At 41.5% G+C, this 23,653-nt stretch overlaps 1 protein-coding gene across 2 annotated transcripts in view; it reads left to right on the top strand.

Annotated features, from left to right (window-relative positions):
• Positions 1–23,653, top strand: part of LOC110457864 (multiple epidermal growth factor-like domains protein 8) — a 93,981-nt gene that overhangs the window by 2,782 nt on the left and 67,546 nt on the right. For both annotated transcript variants that reach the window (XM_021509312.1, XM_021509311.1), the window contains exons 2-4: positions 11,136–11,299; positions 11,602–12,769; positions 13,032–13,183. In XM_021509312.1, coding sequence (XP_021364987.1) covers positions 11,136–11,299; positions 11,602–12,769; positions 13,032–13,183 — 1,484 coding nt within the window. The remainder of the gene's footprint in view (positions 1–11,135; positions 11,300–11,601; positions 12,770–13,031; positions 13,184–23,653) is intronic.

Raw genomic sequence — 23,653 nt, 5'->3', positions numbered from 1 at the left:
TCATATGGTGTAAGTCTTGAAGGTCAAATTACAAGGTACATGTATTACATAAATCTTTATGAAGTAATATTGTAGAGATGATGCCAAGTGACCGACTAGAGTATGATTATGGTTCTCAAATTTAAGGTCAATGTGAAAAAGGATTTAACATATTTTTAATGACAAACATTACATAACAATGTTATAAAGCAACATTGTAAAGGTTGACCCCAGGTGTCTATAGATGCAGGTTAAAGCCTAAAGTCTGTGAGATAGAATGCTATATTATTTCTTTCATTTAAAAGATTTGATTATAACAAAATTGACCTCCTAAAGACAAGTCTTAGAATAAAATAGGCAAGTGATCATCCTTTTTCTGCTTTCTCCACATAACCTCTTTTGGTAGGTGCCAAGATCCCTCTGGGATCTCTATATACTTACTTAGTGATGAGCAATATTTCCATTGTTGTAGTCAAAAGTGTTGAAAATTTTGTACACATGTAATTTGATTTTGCTTGAATTTATCCTTATATTTAATTGGTCCACATTTTCCTGACCAAATGAATTTAATGAGCTACTAGCTATAGCTGTATGCATACAGTATATAAATACATTATATGTATATAGGAGTTAGTATATATACATACATTATATGTATATAGGAGTTAATAGTGTGCTAGTATATAAATACATTATATGTATATAGGAGTTAGTATATTTACATACATTATATGTATATAGGAGTTAATAGTATGCTAGTCTATAAATACATTATATGTATATAGGAGTTAACAGTGTGCTAGTATATACATACATTATATGTATAAAGATGTTAACGGTATGCTAGTATATAAATACATTATATGTATATAGGAGTTAGTATAAATACATACATTATATGTATATAGGAGTTAATAGTATGCTAGTCTATAAATACATTATATGTATATAGGAGTTAACAGTGTGCTAGTATATACATACATTATATGTATAAAGATGTTAACGGTGTGCTAGTATATAAATACATTATATGTATATAGGAGTTAACAGTGTGCTAGTATATACATACATTATATGTATATAGGAGTTAACAGTGTGCTAGTATATACATACATTATATGTATATAGGAGTTAATAGTGTGCTAGTATATAAATACGTTATATGTATATAGGAGTTAATAGTGTGCTAGTATATAAATACATCACATGTTTAAAGGAGTTAACAGTGTGCTAGTATATGAATACATTATATGTATATAGGAGTTAACAGTGTGCTAGTATATAAATACATTATATGTATATAGGAGTTAACTGTGTGCTAGTATATACATACATTTTATGTATATAGGAGTTAACAGTGTGCTAGTATATACATACATTATATGTATATAGGAGTTAACAGTGTGCTAGTATTTAAATACATATATGTATATAGGAGTTAACTGTGTGCTAGTATATACATACATTTTATGTATATAGGAGTTAACAGTGTGATAGTATATACATACATTATATGTATATAGGAGTTAATAGTGTGCTAGTACATAAATACATTATATGTATATAGGACTTAGAACAGTGTGGTAGTATATAAATACATTATATTTATATATATATATAGGAGTTAATAGTGTGCTAGTGTATACATACATTATATGTATATAGGAGTTAACAGTGTGCTAGTATTTAAATACATATATGTATATAGGAGTTAACTGTGTGCTAGTATATACATACATTTTATGTATATAGGAGTTAACAGTGTGATAGTATATACATACATTATATGTATATAGGAGTTAATAGTATGCTAGTATATAAATACATTATATGTATATAGGAGTTAGTATATACATACATTATATGTATATAGGAGTTAATAGTGTGGTAGTATATAAATACATTATATGTATATAGGAGTTAACAGGGTGCTAGTATATGAATACATTATATGTATATAGGAGTTAATAGTGTGCTAGTATATGAATACATTACATGTTTATAGGAGTTAACAGTGTGCTAGTATATGAATACATTATATGTATAAAGGAGTTAATAGTATGCTAGTATATAAATACATTATATGTATATAGGAGTTAGTATATACATACATTATATGTATATAGGAGTTAATAGTATGGTAGTATATAAATACATTATATGTATATAGGAGTTAGTATATACATACATTATATGTATATAGGAGTGAATAGTATGCTAGTATATACATACATTATATGTATATAGGAGTTAATAGTGTGCTAGTATATAAATACATTATATGTATATAGGAGTTAGTATATACATACATTATATGTATATAGGAGTGAATAGTATGCTAGTATATACATACATTATATGTATATAGGAGTTAATAGTATGGTAGTATATAAATACATTATATGTATATAGGAGTTAACAGGGTGCTAGTATATGAATACATTATATGTATATAGGAGTTAATAGTGTGCTAGTACATAAATACATTATATGTATATAGGACTTAGAACAGTGTGGTAGTATATAAATACATATGTATATAGGAGTTAACAGTGTGCTAGTATATACATAGATTATATGTATATAGGAGTTAACAGTGTGCTAGTATATTAATACATTATATGTATATAGGAGTTAATAGTGTGGTAGTATATAAATACATTATATGTATATAGGAGTTAGTATATACATACATTATATGTATATAGGAGTTAATAGTATGGTAGTATATAAATACATTATATGTATATAGGAGTTAACAGTGCGCTAGTATGTAAATACATTATATGTATATAGGAGTTAACTGTGTGCTAGTATATACATACATTTTATGTATATAGGAGTTAACAGTGTGCTAGTATATGAATACATTATATGTATGAAGGAGTTAATAGTATGCTAGTATATAAATACATTATATGTATATAGGACTTAGAACAGTGTGGTAGTATATAAATACATTATATGTATATATATATATAGGAGTTAATAGTGTGCTAGTATATACATACATTATATGTATATAGGAGTTAATAGTGTGCTAGTATATACATTCATTATATGTATATAGGAGTTAACAGTGTGCTAGTATGTAAATACATTATATGTATATATATATAGGAGTTAATAGTGTGCTAGTGTATACATACATTATATGTATATAGGAGTTAACAGCGTGCTAGTATATAAATACATCATATGTATATAGGAGTTAACAGTATGCTAGTATGTAAATACATCATATGTATATAGGAGTTAATAGTCTGCTAGTATATAAATACATTATATGTTTATAGGAGTTAACAGTGTGCTAGTATATGAAGACATTATATGTATATAGGAGTTAACAGTGTGCTAGTATATAAATACATCATATGTATATAGGAGTTAACAGTATGCTAGTATGTAAATACATCATATGTATATAGGAGTTAATAGTGTGCTAGTATATAAATACATTATATGTATATAGGAGTTAACAGTTTGCTAGTATATACATACATTATATGTATATAGGAGTTAACAGTGTGCTAGTATATACATACATTGTATGTATATAGGAGTTAACAGTGTGCTAGTATATACATACATTACATTTTTATAGGAGTTAACAGTGTGCTAGTATGTAAATACATTATATGTATATAGGAGTTAATAGTGTGGTAGTATATAAATACATTATATGTATATAGGAGTTAACAGTGTGCTAGTATATAAATACATTATATATATATAGGAGTTAACAGTGTGCTAGTATATACATACATAATATGTATATAGGAGTTAACATTGTGCTAGTATATACATACATAATATGTATATAGGAGTGAACAGTGTGCTAGTATATAAATACATTATATGTATATAGGAGTTAACAGTGTGCTAGTATATACATACATAATATGTATATAGGAGTTAACATTGTGCTAGTATATACATACATAATATGTATTATATAGGAGTTAACAGTGTGCTAGTATATAAATACATTATATGTATATATATATAGGAGTTAACAGTTTGCTAGTATATAAATACATTATATGTATATAGGACTTAGAACAGAGTGCTAGTATATAAATACATTATATGTATATAGGAGTTAATAATGTGCTAGTATATAAAGATTGATTGGCAAGCAACTATTCCTTAGAGATGAGGCATAGTTAGTAGATAAAGTCTGTACACAAGTCTTCCATCATGTATGTATATATTTAAGCATTGAACTGTTTTTGTATGGTATTTATGGTCTATTTGAATGACACAGCTTTGCAAGCAAACAACATAATGCGCACTATAAATAACATACAAAAACAGTTGAATACTTATATTTACGTTTTCTCTGCCTCTTATGTTCTTTTTAGGTCACCTGAGCTTTGCTCAAGTGACCTATTCCAATCACTTTCCGTCCGTCGTCGTGCGTCATGCGTAAACTTTTTACATTATCAACTTCTTCTCAAGAACCAGTGGATGGAATATTTTCAAACTTGGTCAGAATCATCCTTGGTAGATGAGGCTACCAAATTGTAAAATTGGGATTCCTACCCCAACCCTAGGGGCCAGGGCGGGGCCAAAAAGGGAAAATTAACCAATATTTCAAAAATCTTCTTCTCCAGACTCAGAGGTATTACAGTCATTTTCTCTGCATGGATGGAAAGATAATCAGAGTCTTTATTTAAATTGTAAATTTTAGGACCCCCGAGCTATCCGTTCTCCCTTGGGGAGGGGGTAAAGTTTACTATAGTTTATATAGGGAAACAACACTTTTGGGTATATTTTGACAATTTTCTGTTGGAAATTATTTTTACTTGGTCAGAATCATCTTTGGTGGATGACGGTATTACATTGTAAACTTGGAATTCCTGCCCCATCCCCAGGGGTTAGAGCGGGGCCCCAAAGGGAACATTTACAAATATTTTAAAATTCTTATCCTTTGATGACATGACAAGTATTGTATTTCACTTAGTTTACATGCTGATTTCCACATCACATCTAAACCATAAAATAAAGCTACCAGTACCTATGATATAACTCAGGTGACCGCTAAGGCCCTTGGGCCTCTTGTTTAACTTATAATTTATATTTAAAAATAAAAATGCCCGCCTTATCGACAGTTCACACAATTTCGTTCAATAGTTTGAACAGCGTATTGTCGTGTGCTGATTGGCAAACAAAGTAGTACTTTGAAATTTTAACAAACACTTCAATTTTATTCCACAATTCAGTATCAATACAATTGCGTATGATATGTCTATAGGATGATTTAAGTTTATCAATAGAACTCTGAGCTGAAAGTTAGATTTGAAATTGTTTCAATTTTTCCCCGGAACAAATTTCGCGCATGGACAAATACAGGGAACACCGTAAATCCGACCTTGCCCTCCACGAGGGTGTTATTTTTGGAAGTTAATTCAAACTTTTTTCTTTGCTCATTTTGTGAAGAATCCAGGCGTGAATGTATTTGTTGATTGTATGGGAACCTGACAACAGTCGGTAGATTCAATAACATCCTCGTTATTTGACATGTCGTCAGAAACTGAGGAATGGTGGATACGAGACGCGTGAAACTGATACAGTAGCGTTTGAAGTGAGTGATCTTGCGACGGAGCACAGGTTCGTTACAAATGTCCGAAATGTTTATGTGTGCTGTGACTCCTATCAGTAGGTCTGTAACATATGTGTCAGTAGGTCTATAGAATATGTGTATTCCAGACATTTGTAACGAACCCCTGTTCAGTGCAGTGTAACAGACGATATTTCTGATGACCGATGTGCATTTTGTACGATATTGCAGACATTGGTCTTGTTTTCATTGAAATAAAAGTGTTTTTTTTTTATTTTATTTTTTATTTTGCACATAAATTTACAATGGCATTGTCAAATCTTACAATGTCCAGCGATATTTCAGCAGCCGTCATGTTTATTTATATTGGATAATGTAGTTCCGGTCAGTGTTGTATTAATGTGCCAAGAATTGTGTCTCGTGATGCATGGTAATTAAAGTCCCATCAACGACACAGCTTTCAAAGAGGCTATATAGTGACAATGCCATGCAAATGTTAATATACATATATATATATGTGATGCTTCATGTCAGTGTGTGTGACCAACAGCCGTTGTCAGATTAATTTTGTAGATTTATACAGTATCTTAGCCATTTCATCTACTTATTCCTCCTGCACTCACTTATTAGATAATTACTTGCATAATTCCTGCAAACCAAAAGAGGCACATGCATTATTCCTGCAAACCAAAGGAGGTGTCTAAGTGTGGACCCCCTGCTGTGACTGTGACAGTTTTTGATATCTCTCGTTGACTCACTTTATATGATAGTGCATCTTGCGCAAGAATAGGTCCTCTACATCAGCGTTCCTTGTCCGCGATGCTCTCAGATTAATTGCTGTCTTTAGCCGAGGGGACTATTGGTTTTATATAATAGCTATATTTTCAATTATAGTATATAAGTTCTATCTTCTTGTAATATGATGTATATGTACATGTAACTGTTCTGTTTCACTGTGTCTTGATAAAGGAGTGGATCGCTCCGAAAATTTGGCAACCTAAACTTGTCCACACTGTTGGAATTACTTCTTTGCCCCATATATATATATATATATACATGTTGACTGAAATATAATTTGGATATTCTGTAATATTCATTATTGATTTGATTTGGAGTAAAAGCTGACATTGTTATTGACTATTTGATATCCTGTAATAATGTAGATCTTGACTGTAGTGAAATCTGACTTTACTGAACTATGACGTTTGGATATCGTGAAGAATTGATTTTATGCCCAAAAATAAGTTGAAATATTTCAATAAATTACATCATATAGCCAGTTTCAGATTCAGACACAGAACTTTAAAATAGAGTGGTACACCAGGTTTTTAATAGTGGTAACAGCAAAACAATTCTAAAACAGGGTTCATCCGGTTCACACCCGCTTTACTTATCAAAACAGTTGTTTCTCAGGTACTGAATGTTTGGGTAAAGTATTGGGAAGGATATTTGTAATTGTTATTAAATCTGTTTGAACAGGAAAAAAAAGAGAGTGAGGGAGTGGGTGTGCCAGGGGGTGGGGTTGATTATTAGGATGCCGTTGAGCAAGGAGTGGGTGTGTCAGGGGGTGGGGTTGATTATTAGGTTGACGTTGAGCAAAGAGTGGGTGTGCCAGGAGGTGGGGTTGATTATTAGGTTGACGTTGAGCAAGAAGTGGGTGTGTCAGGGGGGGGGGTTGATTATTAGGTTGACGTTGAGCAAGGAGTGGGTGTCCCTGGGGGTGGGGCTGATTATTAGGATGACGTTGAGCAAGGAGTGGGTGTCCCTGGGGGTGGGGCTGATTATTAGGATGACGTTGAGCAAGGAGTGGGGGTGTCAGGGGGCCGGGTTGTTTATTAGGATGACGTTGAGCAAGGAGTGGGTGTGTCAGGTGGTGGGGTTGATTATTAGGTTGACGTTGAGCAAAGAGTGGGTGTGCCAGGAGGTGGGGTTGATTATTAGGTTGACGTTGAGCAAGAAGTGTGTGTGTCAGGGGGTGGGGTTGATTATTAGGATGATGTTAAGCAATGAGTGGCTGTGTCAGGGGGTGGGGTTGATTATTAGGATGACGTTGAGCAAAGAGTGGGTGTGTCAGGGGGGGGGGTTGATTATTAGGTTGACGTTGAGCAAGAAGTGGGTGTGTCAGGGGGGGGGGTTGATTATTAGGTTGACGTTGAGCAAGAAGTGGGTGTGCCAGGGGGTGGGGTTGATTATTAGGATGCAGTTGAGCAAGAAGTGGGTGTGTCAGGGGGTGGGGGTGATTATTAGGATGCCGTTGAGCAAGGAGTGGGTGTGCCGGGGAGGGGGTTGATTATTAGGATGACGTTGAGCAAGGAGAGGGTGTGTCAGGGGGGGGGGTTGGTTATTAGGATGACGTTGAGCAAGGAGTGGGGGTGTCAGGGGGCCGGGTTGATTATTAGGATGACGTTGAGCAAGGAGTGGGTGTCCCTGGGGGTGGGGTTTATTATTAGGATGACGTTGAGCAAGGAGTGGGTGTGCCAGGGGGTTGGGTTGATTATAAGGATGACGTTGAGCAAGGAGTGGGTGTGACAGGGGGTGGGGTTGATTATAAGGATGATGTTGAGGAAGGAGTGGGTGTGTCAGGGGGTGGGGTTGATTATAAGGATGACGTGGAGCAAGGAGTGGGTGTGCCAGGGGGTGGGGTTGATTATAAGGATGACGTTGAGCAAGGAGTGGGTGTGACAGGGGGTGGGGTTGATTATAAGGATGATGTTGAGGAAGGAGTGGGTGTGTCAGGGGGTGGGGTTGATTATAAGGATGACGTGGAGCAAGGAGTGGGTGTGCCAGGGGGTGGGGTTGATTATAAGGATGATGTTGAGCAAGGAATGGGTGTGTCAGGGGGGGGGGTTGATTATTAGGTTGACGTTGAGCAAGAAGTGTGTGTGTCAGGGGGTGGGGTTGATTATTAGGATGCCGTTGAGCAAGGAGTGGGTGTGCCGGGGAGGGGGTTGATTATTAGGATGACGTTGAGCAAGGAGAGGGTGTGTCAGGGGGTGGAGTTGATTATTAGGATGACGTTGAGCAAGGAGGGGGGGTGTCAGGGGGCCGGGTTGTTTATTAGGATGACGTTGAGCAAGGAGTGGGTGTGTCAGGGGGTGGGTTTGATTATTAGGATGACGTTATTAAATGTCACATTTTCAGGTATAAATAACAGCAGACCTGCAAAGGTTTATGCTGGCATTGCAAGGCTTTGTCAAGTCTCACCTGAAAGCAGCATCATATCCCAAGGTCTGACCTTATGTCATAAACGAACAACTCAACTGTTTGGACCAAGATAAACGAATGTGGCCATATATTTAACAAACCATAACATCACAATATACACAAATAATTGTCCGTGCAACTTTGCATGAATGATCGGTATCTTATGTAGTTGTGAACCGGCATTTTAATTTGGGATTTCGACCCTTTTTGATGGAGTCATGCCCCTTTGTAAGAAATACTTGTTTTATTCAGATAAGCTAAAGCATGGGCCCCAAATTTAAACCTCTTGGTTATACAGTGGAGAGCTTATCAGGCTGGTCCCTAGAATTGGCGTAGATATCTGTATTACATCTTTATATTGGAGGAGATATCTGCATTAAATCTTACAGCAAAACTTGTTCATGGGCTAACAAGTTTTGGTTTGCAAGTATGTTTTGGCATCGAGAAGGAGTACATGAAGTATGTGAGTGACCTATAATCTTAAATAATCTTAAATAAGTGTACAGCTCAGCCAATAAAGAAATCATTACTGGTGGGAGACTATATTTATTTACAATAGTAAGCCTTTAGCTTACAGTTCTGGTTTATATAGGAGCGGGGTATTAGTTGGCCTTTGGCTTACAGTTCTAGTTTATATAGGAGCGGGGGTATTAGTTAGCCTTAAGCTTACATCTGGTTTATATAGGAGCGGGGGTATTAGTTAGCCTTAAGCTTACAGTTTTGGTTTATATAGGAGCGGTGGTATTAGTTAGCCTTTAGCTTACAGTTCTGGTTTATATAGGAGTGGGGGTATTAGTTAGCCTTTAGCTTACAGTTTTGGTTTATATAGGTTCGGGGGTGTTAGTTAGCCTTAAGCTTACAGTTCTGGTTTATATAGGAGCGGGGGTATTAGTTAGCCTTAAGCTTACAGTTTTGGTTTATATAGGAGCGGTGGTATTAGTTAGCCTTTAGCTTACAGTTCTGGTTTATATAGGAGTGGGGGTATTAGTTAGCCTTTAGCTTACAGTTTTGGTTTATATAGGTTCGGGGGTGTTAGTTAGCCTTAAGCTTACAGTTCTGGTTTATATAGGAGCGGGGGTATTAGTGAGCCTTTAGCTCACAGTTCTGGTTTATATAGGAGCGTGGGTATTAGTTAGCCTTTAGCTTACAGTTCTGGTTTATATAGGAGCGGGGGTATTAGTTTGCCTTAAGCTTACAGTTCTGGTTTATATAGGAGCGGGGTATTAGTTAGCCTTTGGCTTACAGTTCTGGTTTATATAGGAGCGTGGGTATTAGTTAGCCTTTAGCTTACAGTTCTGGTTTATATAGGAGCGGGGGTATTAGTTTGCCTTAAGCTTACAGTTCTGGTTTATATAGGAGCGTGGTATTAGTTAGCCTTTGGCTTACAGTTCTGGTTTATATAGGAGTGGGGGTATTAGTTAGCCTTAAGATTTCAGTTCTGGTTTATATAGGAGCTGGGGTATTAGTGAGCCTTTAGCTTACAGTTTTGGTTTATATAGGAGCAGGGGTATTAGTTTGCCTTAAGCTTACATTTCTGGTTTATATAGGAGCGTGGGTATTAGCTATAGTTAGCCTTTAGCTTACAGTTCTGGTTTATATACATGTAGGAGCGTGGGTATTAGTTAGCCTTTAGCTTACAGTTCTGGTTTATATAGGAGGGGGTATTGGTTTGCCTTCAGCTTACAGTTTAACAGTTAAAGTATTGGTATGAGGGATATAGCAAGTTTATGATCCCCGAGGCCAGGACTATTTCCTGAGGCGAATCCGAGGGAAATAGTCCTGGACGAGGGGGATCATAAACTTGCTATATCCCGAAATACCCATACTTCTGCTGTTTTATTATACCAATACAAACACTCCCTTACAATATTGAGGTCGCCATTTCTGTATATTGGGGTCGCCATTCTGTTCTCGTCTGTCAACAACAATACGAGGTGAAGGTCGGTCCAGAAAGTACCGTCTCGGGTGGCCGGAAATTGCCGACGTAATTCGATTGCACTGATTGGTCAATATTCGGTCAGGCCCCGCCCACGACGTCACTCAATTTCCCGCATTTTCCGAGGGAAATAGATTCAAAACTATCGCACCCCTCCCTGGCATGCAGTTAGAGGGGAAATAGCTTGTTTATGTGGTTACTTTTATATAGTGTAAAATAAGTAGAGGTATAATAATTCTAGTTTACTCTAGTTTATGTTGTCCAGTCATCCTATTAATGACACTATTGGAGTTATTGGGAGTGGAATGTCTGGATATATATAGAATTAGCTATAGGTACCATATAATGTATACGTAGTTTACCCTATTAGATAGTACACATTATATCCAAAACACTCATCATATAGTTAAATATTTGTGATGAATAATTAAAAAGGAAGTTTTATTTTTCCAGCGGGAGGTGCCAACAGGTCTATTCTGTTGGAGTTTAGGAAGATGGATACAGAGTGTTCCTATGACTTCTTGTTCATCTTTGATGGCCAATCGTACAACGGTAAACTGGTGGCCAGTGTGAGCGGCAACACCCTACCACAACCTATAGTGGCCCGGACTGGCTATGTAAGTACCACATTTATAAATATTCATGATCAGGGCTGCAAGTTTCTCAGCCCTTAATGGCCCCTACTGTCTATGTAAGTTCCCTAATCTATTGTGACTAACTGACCATGCCTGTTGCATATGTGTTCTGATACAAATAATTCATTTGTAAATATGTTTTATAGTATAATCTGTTGCACTTTCAAAGTTGATTTATTAGTTAATAAGAGATATTGTTTGTGATGAGCACATATAGTTATCATTAGGAATATATACAGTGTAATATTTGTATACAAGGTTAAAGGATGGTGTGTACTTTGTAGATGCTGATCTATCTGTTCACGGACAGGAACTACAACCTGGAGGGTTTCCAGGCAGACTACAAGGTGCAGGATTGTCCCTTTAACTGTCATGGCCGGGGGGCATGTGTAAACAATAGATGTGTGTGTAACAGTTACTACACCGGGCAGGACTGTGAGCTCCGTATCTGTCCCAACTCCTGTGGATTTGGGGACTGTAAGACTATCAATGGGGAGAAGATCTGTAAGTGTAATGGTGGAGTAATGGGGGAGGGATGTGACCTGCCTATACATGGACGTAATGGGACAGGCATGTGGTATAGACTGGCTCCTTCCACGGAGAGTTTCGTCCCTCGTACAGCACACGCTGGCGTGTTTGTACGGGAGGAGGAGTGTCTGTATATATATGGGGGGTATACGTTAAACGAAGTACTTGGGGATTTAGTGCGATTCTGTGTCCGCAACAGTCAATGGGAGACAGTGCAGCGTAACAATCAGAGTGACTTTTGGCCAGCAGCTCGTAAGGAACACAGAATGGTGAAATATGGCGAAGGATTTTATATTTTTGGTGGTATGCAATCAGACGGGTCCCATTGCAATGACTTACTTTTTTATAATCTCACATCACAGACCTGGTCACAGAAGGCTGTCAACAGCTCATTACAGCCAGAAAAACTGACTGGCCATTCTCTGACCCTAGTCAACAGCTGGCTTTACGTGATAGGTGGCAAAATGGAGCATGGATTGTTTTCCTCATCTATTTATAGATATGATATAAATGGTAGTGAGGATTCATGGGAAGTAGTGTATCTAAAAGGAGGTCGTCCGGTGCAACAGTTACTAGTTGGACATACGGCTGTCTATCACAAGGAGTCCCGCTCAATCATAGTGTTTGGAGGATACTCGGCCTTGCAGGCACGATTTGCGAAACTTTCCAGTCGACTGTTCATGTTTAATGTAGAGACACTATACTGGGGTGAGGTAGAGTACCCAGAGAAACAGCGTGTATACTCTTCCTCCAACATCCAGCGCGCCTATCATTCCGCCTCCATCATGGGTAACTACATGGTTGTCTATGGAGGAAACGTACACATGCACAACTCCATAGAGACATGTTATGATCACAAGATCCATTTATACCATCTGGGCTGTCACCAGTGGATCAAGCACCCAGGCGTACACTCGCACTCAGGTAGGTACTGTATATATATGTCTACAATCATACTTGGGTGAATTTTGTTGGAAAATGATATAAAGTTGAATTTTCATGGATGTCTATTAACAGCCATAGGAGGTATTGCAATATACATGGTATGTATGGATGTCTGAAATTACAATAGAATTTGGCAAATGAACAGACTAGAAAATGCTAATGAAACTCTATATGGTATGAAAGATAGAAATAACTGAATTATTCAATTTTCTTATCAGAATATTTATTCTTTTCTCTTCAGCTGCTTCAAATGGCGAGCCGAAGAAGGGTCGTTTTGGTCATGTGGCAGTACCGGCTTACAACAACATTCTACTTATCATTGGTGGCTATAGTGGCTATGTTCGCGGTGACCTTGTGGCCTACAAATTTCAGGGCGTGGTGTCGCCACCAGAGGTATGTATATTATTGTAAGGGACTACCGTTGCTAGAAGTAAGTATATTATTTTTCTTTTACATCAATGTTAAGGTCTCCACTGTCAGACAGGCTGTGTAAGACATTAGTGTGTAGGGCTCCACTGTCAGACTGTGTCAGACATTAGTGTGTAGGGATCCACTGTCAAATAGGCTGTGTAAGACCTAAGAGTGTAGGGCCTCACTGTCAGACAGGCTGTGTAAGACATTAGTGTGTAGGGCTCTACTGTCAGACAGGTTGTGTAAGAAATAGGTGTGTAGGGCCTCACTGTCAGACAGACTGTGTAAGACATGAGTGTGTAGGGCTCCACTATCAGACGGGCTGTGTAAGACATTAGTGTGTGGGGCTCCACTGTCAGACAGACTGTGTAAGACATTAGTGTGTAGGGCTCCACTGTCAGACTGTGTCAGACATTAGTGTGTAAGGATCCACTGTCAAATAGGCTGTGTAAGACCTTAGTGTGTAGGGCCTCACTGTCAGACAGGCTGTGTAAGACATTAGTGTGTGGGGCTCCACTGTCAGACGGGCTGTGTAAGACATAAGTGTGTAAGGATCCACTGTCAGACAGACTGTGTAAGATATTAGTGTGTAAGGCTCCACTGTCAGACAGACTGTGTCAGACATTAGTGTGTAAGGATCCACTGTCAAATAGGCTGTGTAAGACCTTAGTGTGTAGGGCCTCACTGTCAGACAGGCTGTGTAAGACATTAGTGTGTAAGGCCCCACTGTCAAAAAGACTGTCAGACATTAGTGTGTAGGGCTCCACTGTCAGACGGGCTGTGTCAGACATTAGTGTGTAAGGCTCCATTGTCAGACAGACTGTGTCAGACATTAGTGTATAGGGCCTCACTGTCAGACAGACTGTGTAAGACATTAGTGTGTAAGGATCTAAGGCTCCATTGTCAGACAGACTGTGTCAGACATTAGTGTGTAAGGATCCACTGTGAGACAGGCTGTGTAAGACATTAGTGTGGAAGGCTCCACTGTCAAAAAGACTGTCAGACATTAGTGTGTAGGGCTCCACTGTCAGACGGCCTGTGTCAGACATTAGTGTGTAAGGCTCCATTGTCAGACAGACTGTGTCAGACATTAGTGTGTAGGGCCTCACTGTCAGACAGACTGTGTAAGACATTAGTGTGTAAGGCTCCACTGTCAAAAAGACTGTGTCAGACATTAGTGTGTAGGACTCCACTGTCAGACGGGCTGTGTAAGACATTAGTGTGTAGGGCTCCACTGTCAGACAGGCTATGTTAGACATTCATGTGTAAGGCTCCACTGTCAGACAGACTGTGTAAGACATTAGTGTGTAGGGCATCACTGTCAGACAGACTGTAAGACATAAGTGTGTAAGTATCCACTGCCAAAAAGACTTTCAGACATTAGTGTGTAGGGCTCCACTGTCAGACAGACTGTGTAAGACATTAGTGTGTAAGGATCCACTGTCAGACAGACTGTGTAAGACATTAGTGTGTAAGAATCCACTGTCAAAAAGACTGTGTAAGACATTAGTGTGTAGGGCTCCACTGTCAGACAGACTGTGTAAGACATTAGTGTGTAAGGATCCACTGCCAGACAGGCTGTGTAAGACATTAGTGTGTAAGGCTCAAGTATCAGACATACCATGTGAGACGTGTTATCCATATGTTGTAAAGCGCCTTAGAGTAGTTTTACAAATTATATAGGGCGCTATATAAATGCTGTATATTATTATTATTAGTGTGTAGGGCTCCACTGTCAGACAGGCTGTGTAAGACACTAGTGTGTAGGGCCTCACTGTCAGACAGGCTGTGTAAGACATTAGTCTGTAGGGCTCCACTGTCAGACAGGCTGTGTCAGACATTAGTGGGTAGGGCTCCACTGTCAGACAGACTGTGTAAGACATCAGTGTGTAAGGTTCCACTGTCAGACAGACTGTGTAAGACATTAATGTGTAGGGCTCCACTATCAAAAAGACTTTCAGACATTACTGTGTAGGGCTCCACTGTCAGACAGGTGGTGTAAGACATTAGTGTGTAAGGATCCATTGTCAAAAAGACTGTGTCAGACATTAGTGTGTAGGGCCGTGATGTCAGACAGACTGTGTAAGACATTAGTGTGTAAGGATCCGCTGTCAGACAGGCTGTGTAAGACATTAGTGTGTAAGGCTCCACTGTCAAAAAGACTTTGTCAGACATTAGTGTGTAGGGCTCCACTGTCAGACAGACTGTGTAAGACATTAGTGTGTAGGGCTTAACTGTCAGACAGACTGTGTAAGATATTAGTGTGTAAGGCTCCACTGTCAGACGGGCTGTGTAAGACATTAGTGTGTAGGGATCCACTGTCAGACGGGCTGTGTAAGACATTAGTGTGTAGGGCATCACTGTCAGACGGGCTGTGTAAGACATCAGTGTGTAAGGATCCACTGCCAAAAAGACTTTCAGACATTAGTGTGTAGGGCTCCACTGTCAGACAGGTGGTGTAAGACATTAGTGTGTAAGGATCCATTGTCAAAAAGACTGTGTCAGACATTAGTGTGTAGAGCCGTGATGTCAGACAGACTGTGTAAGACATTAGTGTGTAAGGATCCATTGTCAGACAGGCTGTGTAAGACATTAGTGTGTCAGGCTTAACTGTCAGACAGGCTGTGTAAGACATTAGTGTGTAGGGCTCCACTGTCAGACATTAGTGTGTAGGGCTCCCCTGTCAGACAGGCTGTGTAAGACATTAGTGTGTAGGGCTCCACGGTCAGACAGGCTATGTCAGACATTATTGTGTAGGGCTCCCCTGTCAGACAGGCTGTGTCAGACATGAGTGTGTAGGGCCCAAGTGTGTCAGACAGGCTGTTAGTGTGTAGGGCTCCACTGTCAGACAGGCTATTTTAGACATTAGTGTGTAGGGCTCCACGGTCAGACAGGCTATGTCAGACATTTGTGGGTAGGGCTACACTGTCAGACAGGCTATGTTAGACATTAGTGGGTAGGGCTCCACTGTCAGACAGGCTATGTTAGACATTAGTGTATAGGGCTCCACTGTCAGACATGCTGTGTCAGACATTTGTGGGTAGGGCTCCACTGTCAGACAGACTGTGTAAGACATCAGTGTGTAAGGTTCCACTGTCAGACAGACTGTAAGACATTAGTGTGTAGGGCTCCACTATCAAAAAGACTGTCAGACATTAGTATGTATGACTCCACTGTCAGGCAGGCTGTGTAAGACATTATTGTGTAGAGCTCCACTGTCAGACAGACTGTGTCAGACATTAGTGTGTAGGGCTCCACTGTCAGACAAACTGTGTAAGACATTAGTGCGTAGGGCTCCACTGTCAGACAGACTGTGTAAGACATTAGTGTGTAGGGCTCCACTGTCAGACAAACTGTGTAAGACATTAGTGCGTAGGGCTCCAATGTCAGACAGACTGTGTCAGACATTAATGTGTAGGGCCTCACTGTCAGACAGGCTATGTTAGACATTAGTGTGTAGGGCTCCACTGTCAGACAGGCTGTGTCAGACATGAGTGTGTAGGGCCCAAGTGTGTCAGACAGGCGGTGTAAGACATTAGCGTGTAGGGCCTCACTGTCAAACAGGCTGTGTCAAACATTAGTGTTTAGGGCTCCACTGTCAGACAGGGAGTGTAAGATATTATTGTGTAAGGCTCAAGTGTCAGACAGGCTGTGTAAGACATGAGTGTGTAAGGCTCCACTGTCAGACAGGCTGTGTAAGACATTAGTGTGTAAGGCTCGTCTGTCAAAAAGACTGTGTCAGACATTAGTGTGTAGGGCTCCACTGCCAGACAGACTGTGTAAGACATTAGTGTGTAGGGCTTAACTGTCAGACAGGCTGTGTAAGATATTAGTGTGTAAGGCTCCACTGTCAGACAGGCTATGTCAGACATTAGTGTGTAGGGCTCCACTGTCAGACAGGCTGTGTAAGACATTAGTGTATAAGGATCCACTGCCAAAAAGACTTTCAGACATTAGTGTGTAGGGCTTAACCGTCAGACAGGCTGTGTAAGACATTAGTGTGTAGGGCTCCACTGTCAGACAGGCTGTGTCAGACATTAGTGGGTAGGGCTCCACTGTCAGACAGACTGTAAGACATTAGTGTGTAGGGCTCCACTATCAAAAAGACTGTCAGACATTAGTGTGAACGGCTCCACTGTCAGACAGGCTGTGTAAGACATTAGTGTGTAAGGCTCCACTGTCAGACGGGCTGTGTAAGACATTAGTGTGTAGGGCTCCACTTTCAGAGAGACTGTGTAAGACATTAGTGTGTAGGGCCTCACTGTCAGACAGGCTGTGTCAGACATTATTGTGTAGGGCCTCACTGTCAGACAGGCTAAGTCGGACTTTAGTGTGTAGGGCCTCACTGTCAGACAGGCTGTGTCAGACATTAGTGTGTAAGGATCCACTGTCAAACAGGCTGTGTCAGACATTAGTGTGTAGGGCCCCACTGTCAGACAGGCTGTGTCAGACATTAGGGTGTAGGGCCTCACTGTCAGACAGGCTAAGTCAGACATTAGTGTGTAGGGCCTCACCGTCAGACAGGCTGTGTCAGACATTATTGTGTAGGGCCTCACTGGCAGACAGGCTGTGTAAGACATTAGTGTGTAGCGCCTCACTGTCAGACAGGCTGTGTAAGGCATTATTGTGTAGGGCCTCACTGTCAGACAGGCTGTGTAAGACATTAGTGTTTAAGGCTCAAGTATCAGACATACCATGTGAGACATGTTATCCATATGTTGTAAAGCGCCTTAGAGTAGTTTTACAAATTATATAGGGTGCTATATAAATGCTGTATATTATTATTATTAGTGTGTAGGGCTCCACTGTCAGACAGGCTGTGTCAGACATTAGTGTGTAAGGATCCACTGTCAGACAGGCTGTGTAAGACATTAGTGTGTAGGGCCTCTCTGTCAGACAGGCTATGTTGGACATAAGTGTGTAGGGCTCCACTGTCAGACAAACTGTGTAAGACATTAGTGCGTAGGGCTCCAATGTCAGACAGACTGTGTCAGACATTAATGTGTAGTGCCTCACTGTCAGACAGGCTATGTTAGGCATTAGTGTGTAGGGCTCCACTGTCAGACAGGCTGTGTCAGACATGAGTGTGTAGGGCCCAAGTGTGTCAGACAGGCTGTGTAAGACATTAGCGTGTAGGGCCTCACTGTCAAACAGGCTGTGTCAGACATTAGTGTTTAGGGCTCCACTGTCAGACAGGGAGTGTAAGATATTAGTGTGTAAGGCTCAAGTGTCAGACAGGCTGTGTAAGACATGAGTGTGTAGGGCCCCTAGTGTATCAGAAAGGCTGTGTCAGACATTAATGTGTAAGGTTCCAATGTCAGATGGGCTGTGTAAGACATGAGTGTGTAGGGATCCACTGTCAGACGGGCTGTGTAAGACATGAGTGTGTGGGGACCCAGTGTCAGACAGACTATGTCAGACATTTGTGTGTAGGGCTCCACTGTCAGACAGGAAGTGTAGGACATTAGTGTATAAGGCTCCAGTGTGTCAGATAGGCTGTGTAACACATAAGTGTGTGGGGACCCAGTGTCAGACAGGGAGTGTAAGATATTAGTGTATAAGGTTCCAGTGTGTCAGATAGGCTGTGTAAGACATGAGTGTGCTGGGACCCAGTGTCAGACAGGGAGTGTAAGACATGAGTGTGTAAGGTTCTAGTGTGTCAGATAGGCTGTGTAAGACATGAGTGTGTGGGGACCCACTGTCAGACAGGCTATGTCAGACATTAGTGTGTATAGGGCTCCACTGTCAGACAGACTGTGTCAGACATTAATGTGTAGGGTTCCACTGTCAGACAGGCTATGTAAGACATTATTGTGTAGGGCTCCACTGTTGGACGGGCTGTGTAAGACATTATTGTGTAGGGCTCCACTGTCAGACAGGTTGTGTTAGACATTAGTGTGTAAGGCTCCACTGTCAGACAGGCTGTGTCAGACATTAGTGTGTAAGGATCCACTGTCAAACAGGCTGTGTCAGACATTAGTGTGTAGGGCTCCACTGTCAGACAGGCTATTTCAGACATTAGTGTGTAGGGCTCCACTGTCAGGCAGGCTGTGTCAGCCATTAGGGTGTAGGGATCCACTGTCAGACAGGCTATGTCAGACATTAGTGTGTAGGGGTCCACTGTCAGACTATGTAAGACATTAGTGTGTAGGGCTCCACTGTCAGACTCTGTAAGACATTAGTGTGAAGGGCTCCACTGTCAGACTGTGTAAGACATTAGTGTGTAGGGCTCCACTGTCAGACAGACTGTGTAAGACATTAGTGTGTAGGGCTCCACTGTCAGACAGGCTGTGTAAGACATTAGTGTGTAGGGCTCCACTTTCAGACAGGGTATGTCAGACATTAGTGTGTAGGGCTCCACTGTCAGACAGACTGTGTCGGACATTAATGTGTAGGGCTCCACTGTCAGACAGACTCTGTCAGACATTATGTGTAAGGCTCCACTGTCAAACAGGAAGTGTCAGACATTAGTGTGTAGGGCTCCACTGTCAGACAGGCTGTGTAAGACATTAGTGTGTAGGGATCCACTGGCAGACAGGCTATGTCAGACATTCTTGTGTAGGGCTCCACTGTCAGACTATGTAAGACATTAGTGTGTAGGACTCCACTGTCAGACAGACTGTGTCGGACATTAATGTGAAGGGCTCCACTGTCAGACTGTGTAAGACATTAGTGAGTAGGGCTCCACTGTCAGACAGGATTAGTGTGTAGGGCTCCACTGCCAGACAGGCTGTGTCAGACATTAGTGAGTAGGGATCCACTGTCAGACAGACCGTGTCAGACATTAATGTGTAGTGCCTCACTGTCAGACAGGCTATGTTAGGCATTAGTGTGTAGGGCTCCACTGACAGACAGGCTGTGTCAGACATTAGAGAGTGTGTCAGACATTAATGTGTAGTGCTACACTGTCAGACAGACTGTGTCTGACAGTGGAGCCCTACACCCTCATGTCTTACACAGCCTGTCTGACGGTTAAGCCCTACACACTAATGTCTGAAAGTCTTTTTGGCAGTGGATCCTTATACACTAATGTCTTACACAGCCTGTCTGACATTATGTGTAAGGCTCCACTGTCAGACAGGCTTCCACTGTCAAACAGGCTGTGTCAGACATTAGTGTTTAGGGACCCACTGTCAGACAGGCTGTGTAAGCCATTAGTGTGTAGGGCTCCACGGTCAGACAGGCTGTGTCAGACATTAGTGGGTAGGGCTCCCCTGTCAGACAGGCTGTGTAAGCCATTAGTGTGTAGGGATCCACTGTCAGACAGGCTATGTCAGACATTAGTATCTAGAGCTCTACTGTCAGACTATGTAAGACGTTAATGTGTAGGGCTCCACTGTCAGACTGTGTAAGACATTAGTGTGTAGGGCTCCACTGTCAGACAGGCTATGTCAGACATTATTGTGTAGGGCTCCACTGTCAGACAGGCTATGTCAGACATTAGTGTGTAGGGCTCCACGGTCAGACAGGCTGTGTCAGCCATTAGTGTGTAGGGATCCACTGTCAGACAGGCTATGTCAGACATTATTGTGTAGGGCTCCACTGTCAGACATGCTGTGTCAGACATTATTGTGTAGGGATCCACTGTCAGACAGGCTATGTCAGACATTATTGTGTAGGGCTCCTCTGTCAGACAGGCTGTGTCAGACATTAGTGTTTAGGGATCCACTGTCAAACAGGCTGTGTCAGACATTAGTGTGTAAGGATTTACTGTCAAACAGGAAGTGTAAGACATTAGTGTGTAGGGCTCCACTGTATGACAGGCTATGTAAGACATTATTGTGTAGGGCTCCACTGTCAGACATGCTGTGTCAGACATTATTGTGTAGGGATCCACTGTCAGACAGGCTATGTCAGACATTAGTATGTAGGGCTCCACTGTCAAGACAGGCTGTGTCAGACATCAGCGGATAAGGCTCCACCGTCAGACTATGTAAGACATTAGCGTGTAAGGATTTACTGTGAAACAGGAAGTGTAAGACATTACAGACAGGCTAAGTCAGACATTAGTGTGTATGGCTCCACTGTATGACAACTGTGTAAGACATTAATGTGTAGGGATCCACTGTCCAACAGGCTGTGTCAGACATGAGTGTGTAGGGCCCAAGTGTGTCAGACAGGCTGTGTAAGACACTTGAGCCTTACACAATAATGTCTTACATAGCCTGACATACAGTGGAGCCCTACCCACTAATGTCTGACATAGCCTGTATGACAGTGGATCCCTACCCACTACCTACACACCAATGTCTTACACTTCCTGTTTCACAGTAAATCCTTACACACTAATGCCTGACACAGCCTGTTTGACAGTGAGGCCCTACACACTAAAGTCCGACTTAGCCTGTCTGACAGTGAGGCCCTACACACTAAAGTCCGACTTAGCCTGTCTGACAGTGGAACCTTACAACTGTCAGACAGGCTGGGTCAGACATTAGTGTTTAGGGCTCCACTGTCAGTCATGCTGTGTCAGACATGATTGTGTAGGGATCCACTGTTAGACAGGCTATGTCAGACATTATTAGTGTGTATAGGGCTCCACTGTGAGACAGACTGTGGCAGATATTAATGTGTAGGGCTCCACTGTCTGACATGCTGTGTCAGACATTGTAAGACATTAGTGTGAAGGGCTCTACTGTAGACGTTAATGTGTAGGGCTCCACTGTATGAGAGGCTATGTAAGACATTAGCGGGTAGGGCTCCACTGTCAAGACAGGCTGTGTGTGTATAGGGCTCCACTGTCAGCCAGGCTATGTCAGACATAAGTGTGTAGGGCTCCACGGTCAGACAGGCTGTGTCAGCCATTAGTGTTTAGGGATCCACTGTAAAACAGGCTGTGTCAGACATCAGGGTGTAAGGCTCCACTGTCAGACAGTCTGTGTCAGACATTATTGTGTAGGGCTCGACTGTCAGACAGGCTGTGTCAGACATAAGTGTGTAGGGATCCACTGTCAGACAGGCTGTGTCAGACATCAGTGTGTAAGGCTCCACTGTCAGACTATGTAAGACATTAGTGTGAAGGGCTCCACTGTCAGACTGTGTAAGACATTAGTGTGTAGGGCTCCACTGTCAGACAGGCTGTGTCAGACATTAGTATGTAGGGCTCCACTGTCAGACAGGCTGTGTCAGACATTGGTGTGTAGGGCTCCACTTTCAGACAGGCTATGTCAGACATTAGTGTGTAGGGCTCCACTGTCAGACAGGCTATGTAAGATATTAGTGTGTAGGGCTCCACTGTCAGACAGGCTGTTTCAGACATTAGTGTGTAGGGATCCACTGTCAGACAGGCTGTGTAAGACATTAGTGTGGAGGGCTCCACTGTCAGACAGGCTATGTCAGACATTAGTGTGTAGGGCTCCACTGTCAGACAGGCTGTTTCAGACATTAGTGTGTAGGGATCCACTGTCAGACAGACTGCGTAAGACATTATTGTGTAGGGCTCCAGTGTCAGACAGGCTGTGTTAGACATTAGTGTGTAAGGCTCCACTGTCAAACAGGCTGTGTCAGACATTAGTGTGTAAGGATCCACTGTCAAACAGGAAGTGTCAGACATTAGTGTGTAGGGCTCCACTGTCAGACAGGCTGTGTCAGACATTAGTGTGTAGGGCTCCACTGTCAGACAGGCTGTGTCAGACATTAGTGTGTAGGGCTCCACTGTCAGACAGGCTGTGTCAGACATTAGTGTGTAGGGCTCCACTGTCAGACAGGCTGTGTCAGACATTAGTGTGTAGGGCTCCACTGTCAGACAGGCTGTGTCAGACATTAGTGTGTAGGGCTCCACTGTCAGACAGGCTATGTCAGACATTAGTGTGTAGGGCTCCACTGTCAGACAGGCTGTGTCAGACATTAGTGTGTAGGGCTCCACTGTCAGACAGGCTATGTCAGACATTAGTGTGTAGGGCTCCACTGTCAGACAGGCTGTGTCAGACATTAGTGTGTAGGGCTCCACTGTCAGACAGGCTATGTCAGACATTAGTGTGTAGGGCTCCACTGTCAGACAGGCTATGTCAGACATTAGTGTGTAGGGCTCCACTGTCAGACAGGCTGTGTCAGACATTAGTGTGTAGGGCTCCACTGTCAGACAGGCTGTGTCAGACATTAGTGTGTAGGGCTCCACTGTCAGACAGGCTGTGTCAGACATTAGTGTGTAGGGCTCCACTGTCAGACAGGCTGTGTCAGACATTAGTGTGTAGGGCTCCACTGTCAGACAGGCTGTGTCAGACATTAGTGTGTAGGGCTCCACTGTCAGACAGGCTGTGTCAGACATTAGTGTGTAGGGCTCCACTGTCAGACAGGCTGTGTAAGACATTAGTGTGTAGGGCTCCACTGTCAGACAGGCTATGTCAGACATTAGTGTGTAGGGCTCCACTGTCAGACTATGTAAGACATTGGTGTGTAGGGCTCCAATGTCAGACTGTGTAAGACATTAGTGTGAAGGGCTCTACTGTCAGA

This window comes from Mizuhopecten yessoensis, unplaced genomic scaffold (assembly GCF_002113885.1).
Source record: "Mizuhopecten yessoensis strain PY_sf001 unplaced genomic scaffold, ASM211388v2 scaffold9355, whole genome shotgun sequence".
NCBI classification, from domain to species: domain Eukaryota; kingdom Metazoa; phylum Mollusca; class Bivalvia; order Pectinida; family Pectinidae; genus Mizuhopecten; species Mizuhopecten yessoensis.
Note: the sequence above shows the minus strand (reverse complement) of the source record. Positions and strands in the feature narration are given on the sequence as shown.